At 36.1% G+C, this 19052-nt stretch overlaps 1 protein-coding gene across 7 annotated transcripts in view; it reads right to left on the bottom strand.

Moving 5' to 3' along the window:
* Window positions 1-704: 704 nt before the first annotated feature.
* LOC123713969 (focal adhesion kinase 1) overlaps window positions 705-19052 on the bottom strand; it is a 136890-nt gene continuing 118542 nt past the window's right edge. For 6 of the 7 annotated variants that reach the window (XM_045667899.1, XM_045667897.1, XM_045667898.1 and 3 more), the window contains 13 exons: window positions 17728-17895; window positions 16737-16869; window positions 15951-16083; window positions 14719-14860; window positions 12297-12501; window positions 11845-11975; window positions 10603-11720; window positions 9811-9927; window positions 6953-7052; window positions 6700-6770; window positions 4210-4424; window positions 3307-3417; window positions 705-3083 (listed from right to left, as the gene is read on the bottom strand). In XM_045667899.1, the coding sequence (XP_045523855.1) occupies window positions 2519-3083; window positions 3307-3417; window positions 4210-4424; window positions 6700-6770; window positions 6953-7052; window positions 9811-9927; window positions 10603-11720; window positions 11845-11975; window positions 12297-12501; window positions 14719-14860; window positions 15951-16083; window positions 16737-16869; window positions 17728-17895 (3209 nt within the window). In that variant the 3' untranslated portion in view covers window positions 705-2518. The remainder of the gene's footprint in view (window positions 3084-3306; window positions 3418-4209; window positions 4425-6699; window positions 6771-6952; window positions 7053-9810; window positions 9928-10602; window positions 11721-11844; window positions 11976-12296; window positions 12502-14718; window positions 14861-15950; window positions 16084-16736; window positions 16870-17727; window positions 17896-19052) is intronic. The other variant, XM_045667900.1, reaches the window with a different exon arrangement.

Raw genomic sequence — 19052 nt, 5'->3', positions numbered from 1 at the left:
ACAAGACGTTTTCAGAAAATGAGTTAGCCTTTTTGTACATTTTCCAACATTTGTCGTACGCTTTTCATGATAATTCTGGCAAGACTATTCGTCAGTTTTCTAGCTGTTTCTAGAATGTCAGGTAGAGTTAAATTTTTATCAGTATCGTCAGTGTTGCTTGTCATTTTTGCTACTAATGTTTTATCCAACCGAATAATACTCAAATTCGTATGGAACGATATATAACGATAACGTATACGAAATAGCGCCAAAATGGTAAAAGTCGCGCATCGCGGCCACCACAGATAATGTATACTTACTTAAATTGAATTGAAACCTCCTTGGTCGGGACACACTTTAGTAATTAAAAAATTGTTTTAAAGCATTGTTTTGTTAGGAGAATAACGTCTTAATTTCTTAAAGAGGTATGTAAATAAAATATGCCAATAAAAGTCTGTATTTTATTCCATAATTAGAATATTACCGAATGAGATTACATAAAAAATATAATGTATCATACTTCCGATAATTAGACGAAAAACCAAAAAAAGCGTTGTGTGAAACCATCCTAGCTATTATTCAAAATTGTGGTGATGTAGGAATCTTATATTGTGTATTAGGTGTTTCACTATAATAGTGAGCGAGTCCAAGCATTAAACACAGGTTTTTTGAGTGGTTCCGCTCTTGACAGGAGTTGGAAAACTAATCAATAAATAAAACAAGTATTATGGTTTGTCCTTTATTCAGTTTAATGCATAAACAAAACCCAGTTCACATGATATATCTGTATAGTCTCGGGCAGCCCACAACTACTATTGCATACATTCACTACGCTTACTATTACTTTGGAATGAAATCCTGCTAAACAATAAATCAACTTTACATAAAAATCGAAGAAAATAAATAAAATTCTAATTACACAACTTATATTTATCGCTACAAATTCCGTATGAGATCTTAGCTTATAATAAACTTTGGATAATAGGTAAAATAATATGGACATTATTTGTACATTTTTACAAAAAAATGTTAGTAGACATCAAATACTGCGTAATCTGAACTAAATGCGAACTTGTGACACTGTCATAAAATATATTCTACAATACTTCGATTAAACAATTATATAAAAAATTATTGTTTGCCACGGAAGGTATCATTTTGTTTTGTATAAAAACGATAATTTATCGCAAAAATAAATACTCAGTGACGTAATTTGGGTGCTACGGAGCACCTAACCACTAGAAAAACTATTAGAATGATATATAATTTATCGGTGAAATGTATATATTTTTTGTCTATGGTTGAGCATAAACAGAAACTGTTTTATAAAATTTCAGCCTGTGTTCTCGATGACAGCTGTCACAAGAAACAAAGTCATTGGTTGAGCATAAACAGAAACTGTTTTATAAAATTTCAGCCTGTGTTCTCGATGACAGCTGTCACAAGAAACAAAGTCATATTTCACCAAGTTTTCTAGCGGAGTTTTGCGCCTCTGTATACAATATATAAGATAAATACAAAACTTATATTGTAAGGTGTTCGAGGAATGTGCTCTTGATAATTAAAAAAAATGTTAGTGGATATGTAATCTTACGAAGCAACATTATAAAATTTGAAGCACAACAATGTGATATGTCAATCTCGCATATACCTCAGTAAAGTGGGCAAAAGATTACAAATACTAGCGTATGTAATGCCTACGACTTCATGATAAGCTAGCCAATAATGTATGTGTTGTGCAGTTTTGATATTACAAAAAACTAATCTCACATAAGATTGCAACATTTTTTATTTATTGCAAAGAAATTTTGAATTCAAATTTGGAATATTTCGCGTGTGACCAACTTATTTTATATCTTTCAAATACTCAAACATACTCACATATTAAATGGTGGTAAAAGCAGACCTCGGTATATGCGACATATATGATTATAGACACAAAGAAATGGTGATGAATGGAATCTAATAGTATAACTTTTACCAAGCATTTGCGTTTAACTTACTCATAGAGAATTTTCATAATGAATTTTATGTATTGTGTCTTGGAAGCTATTTAGCTTGCGAGAAAAGTATTGAAACGTAAAGGTAAATACGACATTTTTTACTTAAATTACATATTGAAGAAGTTAAGAAAATTGCTCTGTGCAAGAAACTTTTCAAAAACACTTCATATCGATGCCAACAATCTGGTAGTCTTTCTAAAAAACAAATTTACTATGCCCAACTACAAATGCTATATGAACGCTATGTTTAAAAACTTTCTTGCTAAAGCCTTTAAATTCTGACGACAAACAATAAGATAGCTTGTCAATGTAAAGTATTACGGATGGATAAAAAAAAAAGTTTTTCTTTTAAATACACAATCAACGTATGCGTACGCGTACGCACGTACAAACGCAACACGCTTGGTTAAAATTATCACGATATCTAATCGCTAGATATTGAGCAATCGATTGATTGTCTTTTCGCACTACAAGCTTCGCAAACATCGAACACAATAAATGCAAATAAGTACCGTCACCATCGAAGTCCCTCTGCTTTAGCCTTGATCGTGATTCTGTTCTATCGGAACCATTTTCTTGCTAATCGAATAGATCGGCGGCGGGTCGATCTTCCCAGAGATCGCTTGGACTCGACTCTTGACCGATTCGATCGGGGCCGTATCGATTTTGGAATCGTCGATCGATTGGGAATGGACCTCGTTCCCGTAAATGTGCGGTTCGCGGACGTTTCCATACAAGTTGTAGTTGTGTATGAGGGTCGAGACGCGATTGGATGTGACAGGAAGAGAGTTGTGTTCTTTTTGGTGCTCTGTGGGTATGGTGGGTACGGTCGTCACCGGCTGGTTGACTTTGAAGTCCGGTTTGGGCTCCTCTTGGATGGACGATTGAGTGCTGAGAACTGGGTTTTGCGGGATCAGCGTTTGGCATTGGTTGTTCTGTGTGAGAGTTTGGTTTTGTGGGCTGTGGATGGTGGGAGACAGGTCGGCCTCCGAGAGGGCGGCTCGCCAGTCGATGTGAGGGTATCTCTCGCGAATGCAATCGACTACGTCTAGAAGGTTCTTCGCATCCATTGCGAGAACGTGGGCGGCTGCTAACATGCTTCTGGGATGGGAAATATGAGAATATAATTATTTAGGATTATAAATAAATAAAAGTAACTTGTGTGTGACGTCAACTTCAGCCTTTTAAGCATATTTACTTGCTGTTAACATGACCTAGTTAAACATGTTATCGTGTGAAATTCTCAATTAGCTAAACGTATATATATATACGTTCAAATATTTTGAAACAATCTTTTTTCCATAAACTAAAAAGAAACACTCACTTAGTGTACTCATGATGCAGCGTAGTGTTGTGATAGTGAATGGCGAGCCTCATGGCTTCCACCAGACCTGACATATCCTTACTCAGCACTTGGTGGGCCATTTCCACCTCTCTGAAACGAAATACGTTCAGAAACATTATTGTACAGGATATTATTATTTTAGAGCATTGTATGGTAAAACTCAAAATTTAGTACTTAAAAATAGTATGCTGAGTTTTAATGTTTCCATCAACCCTATGACTTAACGAGATGATCAGCCTTTCGGGCCCTTAAGCTGGCCCACACCACCTGAATATCCGCGATTCGCCGGTGCTCCATTCCATCCACAGTTGCAGTCAAAATGGCGACTGATCGAGTGACTTGTAATGTAACATACGCCAAAAGGCGGCAGCCGAATGAAGCGCGCTCAAGCGCTCGTATCGAACCGCTCGGCTCGCTATACTGACATCGGGAATTCGACTTGTAACGTGCTCACATCGAGCTAAAATTCAAAGTCAGTCGTCACTGACACACACCTAAATTTTTGTGTTTTAGACTGTGCTTGTAGTATTATCTGATACAATATAAGAGAGTTATCTTTGAGCGTAATTATAATAATAATAATATTAGTAATTAAAGTAATGTGTATCAGATATTATTTTAACGACTCTTAACCCTGAGGTGGAGGTTTGTGGTGGGCCCAATGCACTTCCGCTCGTAAGCTGAAGGAAAACAGTCTTTACTCAAACTGTCAACGGCGTGTATCACAGAAGGCTGATCACCTACTTGGTTAGGAGAAAAAACAAACGATCACGAAACAGATATTGAAATCTCACCTTACACACCTAAAAGATTGTAGAAATACTGTTTTTTTTTTAAATATTACCCGTATTTTAGAGCGAATTTCTTCGTATAAGAATTTACCTCTGAGCGTTAACAGGATAAGGCGGGACCAGAGCATCCACAGTGGCGCACAATTCTCGCAAAGCAGCTCCGACGCTTCGCACGGCTTCCAATATAGAAGCGGGCGTCACGGACTTATTCGCGGTGCTCGCTAATCGCATGACGCAACGAACTACTTCCGTTGTCGCCACGTACACGGGTTCCTTGTTGGGCGTCGACGTACTTGACGCTTGGGGCTAGAATAATCAAAAAAGCTTTATAAAACTTTCTATCTTAATATACAGTAGAATCCGGATATAACGACCTTCAAGGGACCGGCGATACAATGTCGTACTAATCGGATGACGTACAAAACATATTATTTCTTAAGTACATACAGAATACATATGTATGTATGTACTTAAAAAGTATTTCATGTACTTAACTTACGAATACATAATTATTATAATTGGGAAAGTTTGATTTTCTAGGAACATTTTGTCATAACATCAAGCTTCATTTTAATGGTTCTTAAACATTCCAAGTTACAAAAATAGTTATGTACATTATGTACTGTAATACAAAGAGATAAAATACATACACACGCACTACACTCTGCTACTAACTAACGTACAAAGTCAGTTATTTGAGTTTGTTTTTGACTAACTTTTGTTCGGTAATAAGAACTTCGTACAGCATTGTGAATTCGTAACATCATTGTTTTCATAAGATCATCATCGAAGTTAGTTTGAACAAACTCATTGAGCGTTTCCGCAGCCTTCAGAGCTTCATAACAAGTGACAAACACTAACTATGATTTACGCACGCCACTAAGGATGCACGCGGGGCGTATTACCATAAAAAATGGTCGCTATAAGCAGTTGGTCGCTTAAACCGGAGTCGCACTAAACGGTTACATTTTCTCAGTACCTAACTATGAAATCTAACTTGAGTAAACATAATCGTCGTTAGTCGTTATAAGCGAAGTCGTTATATGTGGATTCTACTGTATATAAATCTCCTGTCACGATGTTTGTCCGCGAACTACTTAACCGATTTTAAATTAAATTGGCGCACCGTGAGCAGTCTGGTCCAACTTAAGAGATAGGATAGCTTAGATCTTTAATTATAGTCGCAATTTTATTTTATTGCAAATTATTTGTCTATAATTAATTGACATTCACAATTATCTGTTAACTCCAAAAGATTCCAACAGATTTCGATACTTTTCGACTGGATTGAGTAAGTAATCAATAGGTGGCACTGCTATGGTAAACCGACAAACGTGTATGACACAAGCTACAATTCAATATCATGATTACCACGTGTTATTGAGGCTAAAGTATCAATTAAATTTATTTTGTAGTAAACGAAATACCGGGAAATTCAATTATTTCTACTTTTTTTAATTTTTGGTGTTAGCATAGCCAACCACGTGTTACTCAGACAGAAGTGTAAATCAAATTATAGTGACGATAATACAGTGAAATTATTCTTTCGTGTCACGGTATTAAGGCTAACTAAAACCACATTAAGGAGAAACGAAGTTCGCGGGTGCAGCTAGTTTGTTATATAAATGTACTGCACATTTGTTTTAATCTATGAAATTTAGGATAACACGTGGGAAATTCTTTAGATTGTTTTAACAATACATATATTGATATATCTGATAATAAACTGTCCCGTGTTTTACATCACGTACTTTTCTTAGCCGGCGGCTGAAATTGGTACCACCGTCGCCATTGTGGTTTCGTACAATAAATAATTTTTCCATCTACCAACATCTAATATAAATCCAACTAAAATGTCTTTATTTTTATGCCTTTCATTATTAATTACTATGGCAACGTTTTTATTATCGAACGGTTCTGATTGCTATGTATCTTAAAAGATATTATATTAATAGTACAGGTAACAAAACCTATCATATCAGCTGTACCTAAGTTTGTGTCATATTTATTAAAGCCTAGAATTGTATTTTGTCGATACTAGTATATATTGTTTTATTAAGACATTTCAAGAAATTATTAAGTTAGCTTGCATGACTTAGAATTATTCTCCTTATAATGGTTAATTTTTATTTACTGGCAATACTAATATCTATGTCAGCGACGCTCCTACCGGCCAAGAGGTTAAGTTACCATGCTCGACCTTAAACATCGAAAGACTTAAACATTTGAAAATTTAATGAATTGGTCATTAAGCCAATGAAATGCTTGCCATGTGATATAAAAAAATGAGTTGCGTCCAGATGAATTTGTCAATGTCAACTTATTTTCATATCGATATTATAGCGGATTATCTATGTCTTAACTGTTGACGAATCATAATACAACAAAAATGTATGTCGTTTAACATTAACTTGCATTTGTTTATACTTATATTAATTAATTTGTTCAACTTGAAACAATGTCTCCATGACAGTATGCAAATTGTCAAAGTGATAAATGACAGATAAGTGTTGCGATATTAAAATTAGTTTACACATCGGCGTGGAAGCTAGCTAATGAAAAATTTACAACAAAAAAATACCTTTTCATCGTTAGCTGGTTTATCTTTGGGATTCACTGTATTAGCTGGACTGGTTTCGGTCGAGTTTGTCACTGAAATAAACAAATAGTAATTATTGACAAAAAATTAAAATTGTGGTTACTTCAAAATAATTTAACATATTTAAAAAAAACAGGTTGAGAGTAGCAACCTTTTAAGTGAATCTGGAATTAAGTTCCCACGAAAAATTACGCTTTCAAAGTACTTCTTATAAAATCACAATTTTCTTTATTACCTGAGTGTGTTTGACTAGAAGGTTTCTCGCGCGATGCCTCGAGTCTGCTGTCATTTGGCTGTTCCTCCGAACTTGTCACTTGTACGTTCGATAATCGTTTCTGAAGAAAATCAATTATTAATAATATTCAATGGTAAGTAACGGTTGCCGCGGTTAGATTTGTGATGGGTATATACCCATATATATGAAGAATAATATATGTTTATTATGGAGTATAAGATACAGGTTTCCTCACGATGTTTTCTTTCACCGTTCGAGCTAATGTTAAATTCGCACATAGAAAGAAAATCCATTGGTGCACAGCCACATCGAACTTACGACCTCATGACGGTCCCTAGGCCAACACTGCTCATAGGCTTGTCTTAGACCCAAAAAGTCGACGGCGTGCGTCAGGCACAGAAGGCTAATCACCTACATACGGTTAACAAATGATCATGAAACAGATATATAATCTGAAGGCCATACCAAAAACAGGTTGTAGCGCCATTTTTTTATAAGATATCACTTATTTCACGTCATTAAATTTGAATAGGTAGACATCCCTACTCATCGGCAAAGAAGACAGAGGATGTAGGCCGAGAGAAAAAGCAGGCGTAAAAAGCTCTCGGTACTCTTTTAAAATAGCAGATCATTATACAAAATGCCAAACAAAACCTATTGTAAAACAAATTTCGCAATTATTAAAAGGCCTCTGGGATTTTACTAAAGAAAAGTCCCTTTTTCCAAAAAATAATAACTACCTTTAGATAGTCTAGTATATCAATTTCCTTGAATTTATCTCTGAGATAGAGAATAGCCCTCTTGGTTGAAAATACTTTCGACATCAGTAGCATGCATACTTATCAATATATCAACTTATCAACTAGATAATCGTTAACTTTGTAGTTAGTCTTTTTCTTTAATACATTCCTTAAATTAAAAGGCAGCGATAAAAGAGCCTCTGGGATTTTATTAAAGAAAAGTCCCTTTTTCCAAAAAATAATAACTAACTTTAGATAGTCCAGTATATCAATTTCCTTGAATTTATCTCTGAGATAGAGAATAGCCCTCTTGGTTGAAAATACTTTCGACATCAGTAGCATGCATACTTATCAATATATCAACTTATCAACTAGATAATCGTTAACTTTGTAGTTAGTCTTTTTCTTTAATACATTCCTTAAATTAAAAGGCAGCGATAAAAGAGCCTCTGGGATATTATTAAAGAAAAGTCCCTTTTTCCAAAAAATAATAACTAACTTTAGATAGTCCAGTATATCAATTTCCTTGAATTTATCTCTGAGATAGAGAATAGCCCTCTTGGTTGAAAATACTTTCGACATCAGTAGCATGCATACTTATCAATATATCAACTAGATAATCGTTAACTTTGTAGTTAGTCTTTTTCTTTAATACATTCCTTAAATCAAAAGGCAGCGATAAAAGAGCCTCTGGGATTTTATTAAAGAAAAGTCCCTTTTTCTAAAAAATAATAACTAACTTTAGATAGTCCAGTATATCAATTTCCTTGAATTTATCTCTGAGATAGAGAATAGCCCTCTTGGTTGAAAATACTTTCGACATCAGTAGCATGCATACTTATCAATATATCAACTTATCAACTAGATAATCGTTAACTTTGTAGTTAGTCTTTTTCTTTAATACATTCCTTAAATTAAAAGGCAGCGATAAAAGAGCCTCTGGGATTTTATTAAAGAAAAGTCCCTTTTTCTAAAAAATAATAACTAACTTTAGATAGTCTAGTTCGGGGAAATTGCAGCCTGCGTTTGTTCCGAGTGTTAAGATTGTGAATATGTTCTATTCTAGTAAACTTATCACTATTTTTGAAAACATACATATTTTCATAAATATATTGCGAGGGAAAGCTAAGTATATCAATTTCCTTGAATTTATCTCCGAGATTCCCTACATTTTAAATTATAGATTGCATGAATAGCCCTCTTGGTTGAAAATACTTTCGACATCAGTAGCATGCATACTTATCAATATATCAACTTATCAATTAGATAATCGTTAACTTTGTAGTAAGCCTTTTTCTTCAATACATTCCTTAAATCAAAAGGCAGCGATAAAAGAGCCTCTGGGATTTTATTACAGAAAGGTATCCCTTTTCCCAAAAAGAATAACTAACTTTAGATAGTTTAGTTCGGGGAAATTGCAGCCTGCATTTGTTCCGAGTATTAAGATTGTGCGTATGAACACTATACAAAAATAGTACATACATATTTTCATAAATATATTGCGAGGGAAAGCTAAGTATATCAATTTCCTTGAATTTATCTCCGAGATTCCCTACATTTTAAATTATAGATTGCATGAATAGCCCTCTTGGTTGAAAATACTTTCGACATCAGTAGCATGCATACTTATCAATATATCAACTTATCAACTAGATAATCGTTAACTTTGTAGTAAGTCTTTTTCTTTAATACATTCCTTAAATTAAAAGGCAGCCATGAAAGAGCCTCTTGGATTTTATTAAAGAAAAGTCCCTTTTTCTAAAAAATAATAACTAACTTTAATTAGTCTAGTTCGGGGAAATTGCAGCCTGCATTTGTTCCGAGTATTAAGATTGTGCGTATGTTCTATTCTAGTAAACTTATCACTATTTTTACTTATCACATACATATTTTCATAAATATATTGGGAGAGAAAGCTAAGTATATCAATTTCATTAAATTTCTCTCTCAGAGATTCAGATTAACAGAGAAGACAAGATTGTGTACGAAACACGCTGTGAGCATTGATATATGAATCCCGGAAAGTAAATATATCATACGAGTCCTCTTAGATAGCTCTGTCTCTGTCATACATATTAAGCGTAACACGAGAGTGATAAGAACAAAACATTGTCATACCAAATTATCCTCTTGCATTTGAAGCCATCTTCTGTCCTCCTCGCTCTGATGTTGTTGTCTCGCTAATTCAGCTAACAATCGCCTTTCCACAGCTTGCTCCGTATCGAATTCCGGACTCTATTTGTATCGACATAAATGTTATTTTCACTTGAACGTATTTCGAACCAACAATGCAGTTAGTACCTTGTATCCATTTAGTTTCTATATTTAATATTAATACAATTGTACCCGGTTTACCTCTGTACAAGGGAAAGCAATTGAATTTATAAGAAAAGTATTTAAAAATTCTAAATTATTTACAGTGAGAATAGATTGTACTACCGAAACTTACTCATAATTATCTTTAAGATTTCAACTGTTAAGGATTTGACTGTTTACTTAAAGTTTAGATAAGTTACTAACGACATTATTAGTTATATATTTCATAAAATAATAGTAATTGAAAATCGGAAATCCCATGTGTAAAGTATTGATTGCAATGATTTTTCGTTAAAGCGTTTGCTACCAAAACAAAAACTGAACGGAAAGCTCTATCTACCAAAAAATGCTCGCAGTTTCTGGCACACATGTGATCTCCACTAGTCAGACAAAAAAACCAAATTCTACCGGAGAAACCCAGACACACAACTCTGTAAAAAAGGAAAATCAAATCAAAAAGGAATCATATACAGAAAATAAAAAGGAACGTGAAACAGGAACCCATTCGCAAGATCGGTACCCGTTTGACAAAAATAAAGTCAATGCATGCCATCTACGCAAACAAAAATAAAGCATGCTAGTTTTTGCATTCACCTGCGCCTGCGTCGAAGACGAACATTCCTGACGAGAACTCTCGACTCCCGCCAATTGGGGACGAGACTGATTCTGAAAGCCCGCTACGGACTGAACCGCCTGAGCGCACGAGACCTGGGGCCTGTACAGCATCGGCTGACCCTGCACCACGTTCTGACTGAACATCTGCCGGTACATGGGCTGAACCACGCCCGTCGGAAAGCCTTGCGGCGACGACGGATACGCCTGCGGACCGTTCGGCCGAAACTTGTGGCTCGGTTTCGCGGGACTCTGGTAGGGAACGCCCTGGACGACCCCCACGGGAACCCCGTACGACGACGGATGGGACGCGGCCATGTTTATCGGCCGATATTGGGGCTTCAACGCCGCTTTGTGGGCGGCGATCGCGACGCAACTTTTAACGTTGTCGCCCCCGAAGTCGTAAATCTCCTCGACCAGAGGCGGATCTGGCTGATGACGCATCTTATTCACGACGCTGGCGGCTAGCTGCGCGTTTAGTGCGCCTTGAACCGCGAACTGGCCTATGTCCTGTTCGCGACGACCTCTCGGCGGGGGAGACGCCGGGACCGAGTGCTGCCTCGTGAAAGGGGCGATCGGGATCGGGGAACCTCGATGGGACAGACTGCCCCGGGCGTTCCTCTCCAGCGAGCCCATACGAATAGGCCCGCGCTCGGACAGAGCGTTTCGGGGAGAACGTTCGAGAGATCGGACCCTACTGGGGTAAGGTTCGGGAGTCTCGTCGAGTTTCGGGGATTTCGGGGAGAGATTCTGGCAAAGGTTGTCGCAGCTCTCCTTGGCGTCGATGACCACCGTGTGGGTCTCCGTCTCGGGGACGACGGGGTCGAGTTTGTGGAGTTTGTCGGCGGGGATCGGGGCCGTCTGGAGGGGGATGTCTATGATTTCGTCGGGTTTGGGATTGGCGATCTTTTCGATGTTCTCCGGTAGAGTTTGCGCGAAGTCGACTGCTACGGTGTTGAATACCGAGGCGGGAGTGTTGTAGGCCTGGGGGTGAATGGCTCGGGACTGGTTTTCTCGAAGCAGATGGGCCAACACCAACGGGTTCTGCGCCACGATGTAGGTCTGCGGTCCGCCTGCGGTGCCTGTAGTCGCGTCTCCCACTGAAAAAAAATAATTGTTTACTTCGCTTCCCTTGACGTAATTTCGGATTTGATTATAATCAAACCTAATTTATACATTATGTTACATAGTTAAGTAGTAAGGAAGAGTTAACAAGAGATTTACCTGCAGATAGATCCGTAGTGGGTCTGCAGGGCTTCGGCGGTGCGTGTTCGCCCCAAGAAGCGGCTGCGACGCGCCTGTTCTCACGTCGCATTGTGTCCCAAGCCGTACTCCTCTCTTCTTGGAGTATTTCACTGAAATTAACGATGTTTTGTATATTTATATTATAAAGGTTTGCCTCGGCTTTGATAGGTTGCCATTTTTCATGTAGCATTGTAATGGGAAAGGAATTTTCGAGTTAAAAAAATAGTAATACTTTTATTTTTAGTATATAAAGAGTTATATTGAATTCTAACTCCTAATATCTTCGTAAAAATTTAAATATCTCTCTATTATATATACTCTCTATCTACACATATTAGATATTAGAAGAGATACATACATATGTACTAAGGTTTAAACATAATAAGTGAAATATATGACCAAGAAATGAAAGTTATCCAAAAAAAACTCACCACAGAGTTTCCTTAAGCTGACTAGCGCTAGGCCGATGTGAGGGCTCGTAAGTCCAACACCTGGACATTAAGGAATAAAGCCTCGGAGGGCATCTTGGAGGCAACGCCAGCCTCTCGCCGTTTTCCAATTTTCCGATGACGTCATTGTTCTTTACCCCACTGAAGGGTTTTACGCCCAACATTAAAATCTCCCACATACACACACCTGGAATATAAACCATGCGTTATTTAGTTTTTGAATGAAGGTAAACTTTCAGGACATTTTAATGGTCAAGATAATATCCAATTCTGGGAATGGTGCTTTAAACATAACAGTTTACAGTAACACAAAATTCATAATAAAGACCACAGACTAAGGGATGAAAAGCTATAGGCCGTAGACTAAGGGATGAAAAGCTATAGGCCGTAGACTAAGGGACTATTAAAAAGTTAAAGGCCATAGACAAAGGGACTATTAAAAATTTAAAGGCCATAGACAAAGGGATGATTAAAAAGTTAAGGCCATAGACAAAGGGATGATTAAAAAGTTAAGGCCATAGACAAAGGGATGATTAAAAAGTTAAAGGCCATAGACAAAGGGACTATTAAAAAGTTAAAGACCATAGAGAAAGGGACTATTAAAAAGTTAAAGGCTATAGACATAGGGATGATTAAAAAATTAAAGGCCATAGACAAAGGGATGATTAAAAAGTTAAGGCCATAGACTAAGGGACTATTAAAAAGTTAAAGGCCATACACTAAGGGACTATTAAAAAGTTAAAGGCCATACACTAAGGGACTATTAAAAAGTTAAAGGCCATAGACATAGGGATGATTAAAAAGTTAAAGGCCATAGACAAAGGGATGATTAAAAAGTTAAAGGCCATAGACAAAGGGATGATTAAAAAGTTAAGGCCGTAGACTAAGGGACTATTAAAAAGTTAAAGGCCATAGACAAAGGGACTATTAAAAAGTTAAAGGCTTTAGACATAGGGATGATTAAAAAGTTAAAGGCCATAGACAAAGGGATGATTAAAAAGTTAAGGCCATAGACAAAGGGACTATTAAAAAGTTAAAGACCATAGAGAAAGGGACTATTAAAAAGTTAAAGGCCATAGACAAAGGGACTATTAAAAAGTTAAAGGCCATAGACAAAGGGACTATTAAAAAGTTAAAGGCTATAGACATAGGGATGATTAAAAAGTTAAAGGCCATAGACAAAGGGATGATTAAAAAGTTAAGGCCATAGACTAAGGGACTATTAAAAAGTTAAAGGCCATAGACTAAGGGACTATTAAAAAGTTAAAGGCCATAGACATAGGGATGATTAAAAAGTTAAAAGCCATAGACAAAGGGATGATTAAAAAGTTAAGGCCATAGACTAAGGGACTATTAAAAAGTTAAGGACCATAGACAAAGGGACTATTAAAAAGTTAAAGGCCATAGACAAAGGGATGATTAAAAAGTTAAGGCCATAGACTAAGGGACTATTAAAAAGTTAAAGGCCATAGACAAAGGGACTATTAAAAAGTTAAAGGCTATAGACATAGGGATGATTAAAAAGTTAAAGGCCATAGACAAAGGGATGATTAAAAAGTTAAGGCCATAGACTAAGGTACTATTAAAAATTTAAAGGCCATAGACTAAGGGACTATTAAAAAGTTAAAGGCCATAGACATAGGGATGATTAAAAAGTTAAAGGCCATAGACAAAGGGATGATTAAAAAGTTAAGGCCATAGACTAAGGGACTATTAAAAAGTTAAAGACCATAGACAAAGGGACTATTAAAAAGTTAAAGGCCATAGACAAAGGGATGATTAAAAAGTTAAGGCCATAGACTAAGGGACTATTAAAAAGTTAAAGACCATAGACAAAGGGACTATTAAAAAGTTAAAGGCCATAGACAAAGGGATGATTAAAAAGTTAAGGCCATAGACTAAGGGACTATTAAAAAGTTAAAGGCCATAGACAAAGGGACTATTAAAAAGTTAAAGGCCATAGACAAAGGGATGATTAAAAAGTTAAGGCCATAGACTAAGGGACTATTAAAAAGTTAAAGGCCATAGACAAAGGGACTATTAAAAAGTTAAAGGCTTTAGACATAGGGATGATTAAAAAGTTAAAGGCCATAGACAAAGGGATGATTAAAAAGTTAAGGCCATAGACTAAGGGACTATTAAAAAGTTAAAGGCCCTAGACTAAGGGACTATTAAAAAAGTTATAGTTCAAAGACTTGGAAATGATTAAAAAGTTGTAAACTATAGACAAAGGGATAATTGAGCCAATTTTTTAAATAATCATAAAATATTTGTTGTGCGTTAATTCTAGTTGCGTAATCGTTCTTTGTAATACTTTACAAAGCAATAATATTATTTACTTTAAACAGCTAAAGGGTTCAATGTATTGTTTTTATAATAACTTTAACAAGAAATGTATTCTTACCAAACATCCAAACATCCGAAGCGGATGTGAATCTTCTAAAATTAATGGATTCCGGGGCCATCCATTTAATTGGCAGTTTTCCTCTGGACGCCTTATAGTATGACTTGTCTTCAACCATTTTTGATAGGCCGAAATCAGCTAACTGTAAAAAAACCACCAATTTTCGAATTGTATTGCCAGACACATTTCGTAACTGTTTTTGCTTTTGATTTCTTTGGAGTGTGAATTGGTGTTTTAGCTTCAATTAAATATTCTTGTTCGTTTCTCAAGTCAAAATCTCGTCTTAAGCGCTACGAAATGTTTTTAAAGTTCTTCAGACTAGATTAAAAATATTTGATAGTCTAAAAAATCGGACTTAGTAACAGAACGAAATCTAACAAAACATTTCTTTTATTTCAAACTTTTAAATACGAATATATACATATAAATATCTTAAGAAACGAAGTTCTTTATCGGCGTCGGAAAAAATTGACCGTCACATTTTTCGGTTACGCGTCACATTATTCAGTTACGCGCCATCTTTTTCTTGTCCCTACCGCGGTTGGTTCGAAGAGATTCGAAGCCATTAATAACAGAAAATTTATAATACCGATAACAATGATAGTAATAAATCTATTACAATTAATGAAATTCTGTAATAATCTTAGCAGTAATAAGGTAAAATGAAATTATTGTATTATCTGTATTCATGTCTATGATAATAAAAGCCTTTTGTTAAACTTTATCTAATTTAACTTTATTTAACCAATTTCTGTAAAGTTACGATCGTTTTTCGAAAAATACATACAGGTTTCATACATAAACCTTGCACACGCACACTTTTTTTTTCTTATACAGAACTGGACAGACGTTTGGCCACAACCTGATGTTAAATGAGATGCCAATTGGAGGTATGGCCTGTCCAGGAGATGCTATTTACCCCCGCTTAAATGAACCCATAATAGGAAAAATGGAATGAGTCAAACAGATCCACTCCTTTGCTTGCACTTCCTTTACAAGAAACGACAATCCAAATTATGCAGTGCCAACCTGGGGATGTCAACAACGATGGGAAACTCCAGCTAGTTTCATAGAGCATCCGGAGTGCAATGTTCAAGAGATTCAACGAGTGAATCTTCTATAATTCGCTCAATGTGACAAATGGCGTTTGGCAGCAACGGTCTAGAGTCTGTTCGATTGTTGCCAAAATATGAGGGTAGATCTATAAAATTGATCTACATCACTATATTCACCTTAACACAAGTAGGCGTTGAGACTAGAACATTCCTCGCAGCTATATCTCGATGCACGAACTTCTTGCTCTCCAAATAACTAAGCGCAGTGGACAGCTGGTAGATGTATAGCACGAGTGTGCACGTTTCTAACCTGTAAATCAAAATATGGGGTATTATTATTGACCAAACACTAAAGTCACTATTAAACTTAAGGGATTGAATACCGGTACAAATTTTGGTTCTAGTTCTCAGTTTAAAACAATAAATCAATGGCGCTACAACCTTTTTAGGTCTTGGCCTCAGATTTCTGTATCTGTTTCGCCGATTTTATACATTACAACTGTACTTAACGATCGGTCCTACGCACTACTGACAAATTGACTTTGACACATTGACATCTTACAGTTTGTAAGATGTCTATGACATTACGTGGTGTTGCCATTCTAATAAAACAAATGTCATCGTGTTATTTTATTACATAAGCTCTGACATATATACATCGTTATTTGATAACGAATTTAATTTACATACGAAAAATATTTTTTTGTATCGTGCCCCAACTTAGTTGTTCTAGAATTAAAAACATATAACATATACAAAACCTGAATTGTGTACTTAAGAAACATAAATAATAGATTTTAGAAAGAAATTACTATATGTAAGTAAATTTTCCGAAACATACCGAAATACTAAAATTCAAATTCTAAATAATTTTAATAAATTGTCCTTAACCACTAACCAGTGCCCCACATTGGGTAGCACTCGTACCAAGTGTTTCGAATAAATATTTAATTAATGAAATACCTATGAGAATTCTGTTGTAAGTAGGCCCTCATCTCCCCGAGCGTAGCCAGTTCCATGACTATCCAAATGGGAGGAGTACTACACACCCCCACCAGACCAATTATATGGGGGTGTGAAAATTGCTGCATTATGTCTGTGGAAAGAAATCGTTTATGATCTTGTGTTGTCTTGTGTATAAAAAAGTAAAAAAAATACATAACCAAATACACACGAGCATTAAATTTCACTTCAATCTCTATCTATCTATCTATCTTCATATATATATATATATATATATATATTTATACATCTACCTAAAATCAGAACTGAATACAGTTGCAAAAATATTACCAATTTCGAAGCAAATCTTTTTTTATATAATAGGAGACTAACGTGCAGGAGGCTCGTCTGATGTTACCGCCGCCCATGGACACATTGAGAGAAGGCTCGCAAGTGCGTTGCCGGCCTATTAAAAAGTGGTACATTCTTTTCTTAAAGGACCCTAAGTCGAATTACTTCGGAAATAGTTTACAACAGCCAACTGAGATACGGGAAGTGGCAGTGGATTTGTTTCGAATACAACTGCGAAGTTTTTTTTAACTCTAATGGAATAATGGCGTACGAAGATGGCGTAATATATTTTACTATCATACAACTAATAACCGGCAAAAATATATGCAAACGGCATGCTTAAATATAACATCTTTACAGCATTTATGAAACACGGTTTCCTTATAAATAAATTACTATAGTCAAACAAAGCAGGTAAAAGAAAACGTAGCTTTTCGTCATTTTGATCAGTTTCCTATAGCAGTATTCCAGACTGGGAAACCACATCATGAGGAATACCTCCAAACAATAGTTACGGTCGAGCTTAGTCACCACAAACTTTTTGATACATTTACGAAGTATTTATATACCTCAATACGTCTCGAACGTATAAATATTTTCCAAATTACCAAATGCCAAATTTTTCTATACAAAAACTACGTACTTAATTGCTAATACTCACAGGCTTCTTCCAGAAACTTCTCGGCTGTATCCAGGTCAGCGTCCATCTTGCAAGTTTTGACGGCTACGGGCAAAACGTATTCACCGGTCGAGCTCTTCCCCTGTTGCTTTTGTAGCGCGAGTTGGCGACGCAAAGACGGGTGATTTGCTGACGTTACTTTACACGTACCTAGAATAGTAATATTAAAAAATAAACAGTAATCGATTAAATTTCCTGTAAAGGATACAAATCAGTGATATTTTTCTAATAATCTGTGATTTTAAGACGTATTATTCGTGAGGCCAAACGGGCAGGACGTTCCCTGATGATAAGTGCCATCGTACACACATTGCTAGAAGCTCACAAGTTCGTAAATAACTTTTTAAGGACTCGTACACACAGTGCTAGAAAGCTCACAAGTTAGTAACTAACTTTTTAAGGACTCGTACACACAGTGCTAGAAAGCTCACAAGTTAGTAACTAACTTTTTAAGGACTCGTACACACAGTGCTAGAAAGCTCACAAGTTAGTAACTAAATTTTTAAGGACTCGTACACACAGTGCTAGAAAGCTCACAAGTTCGTAAATAACTTTTTAAGGACTCGTACACACAGTGCTAGAAAGCTCACAAGTTAGTAACTAACTTTTTAAGGACTCGTACACACAGTGCTAGAAAGCTCACAAGTTAGTAACTAACTTTTTAAGGACTCGTACACACAGTGCTAGAAAGCTCACAAGTTAGTAACTAACTTTTTAAGGACTCGTACACACAGTGCTAGAAAGCTCACAAGTTAGTAACTAACTTTTTAAGGACTCGTACACACAGTGCTAGAAAGCTCACAAGTTAGTAACTAACTTTTTAAGGACTCGTACACACAGTGCTAGAAAGCTCACAAGTTAGTAACTAAATTTTTAAGGACTCGTACACACATTGTTAAACAGCTCGCATATACGTAAGTGGCCTTATAAAGACTGGTACATTATTTTTTTGAAAGACAAAACAAAAGTAAAAACTGCCTTCAGAACGATCAGTTGTGGATCGACAGACATTAAATGGATACGGGTGGAATATCTTCTTTAACCGGATTGAAGCTATGTATTATTATAAACGTATAATTATTTTACATAATTTTGATTTTTTCCCGACGTTTCGCGTGCTTTTCAGCGTGCGTGGTCACGGTGACTGAAGACAAAAGGTGTTGAATGTCAAGAGTATCACAGCTGTAGAGAAAGTTGTGTTATCTGTATTTATTTCACCGGAGTTGGTACCGACTAAAATATGAAGGGTTTTTGCAGAAATGACTCAAGGTGTCCTCTATTTTCGGGGATTGTTTGTCTTGGGGGTA

The sequence above is a fragment of the Pieris brassicae genome, chromosome 9 (assembly GCF_905147105.1).
Source record: "Pieris brassicae chromosome 9, ilPieBrab1.1, whole genome shotgun sequence".
NCBI classification, from domain to species: domain Eukaryota; kingdom Metazoa; phylum Arthropoda; class Insecta; order Lepidoptera; family Pieridae; genus Pieris; species Pieris brassicae.
The sequence above is the reverse complement of the archived record's forward strand: the minus strand, read 5'-3'. Positions and strand labels throughout refer to the sequence as shown.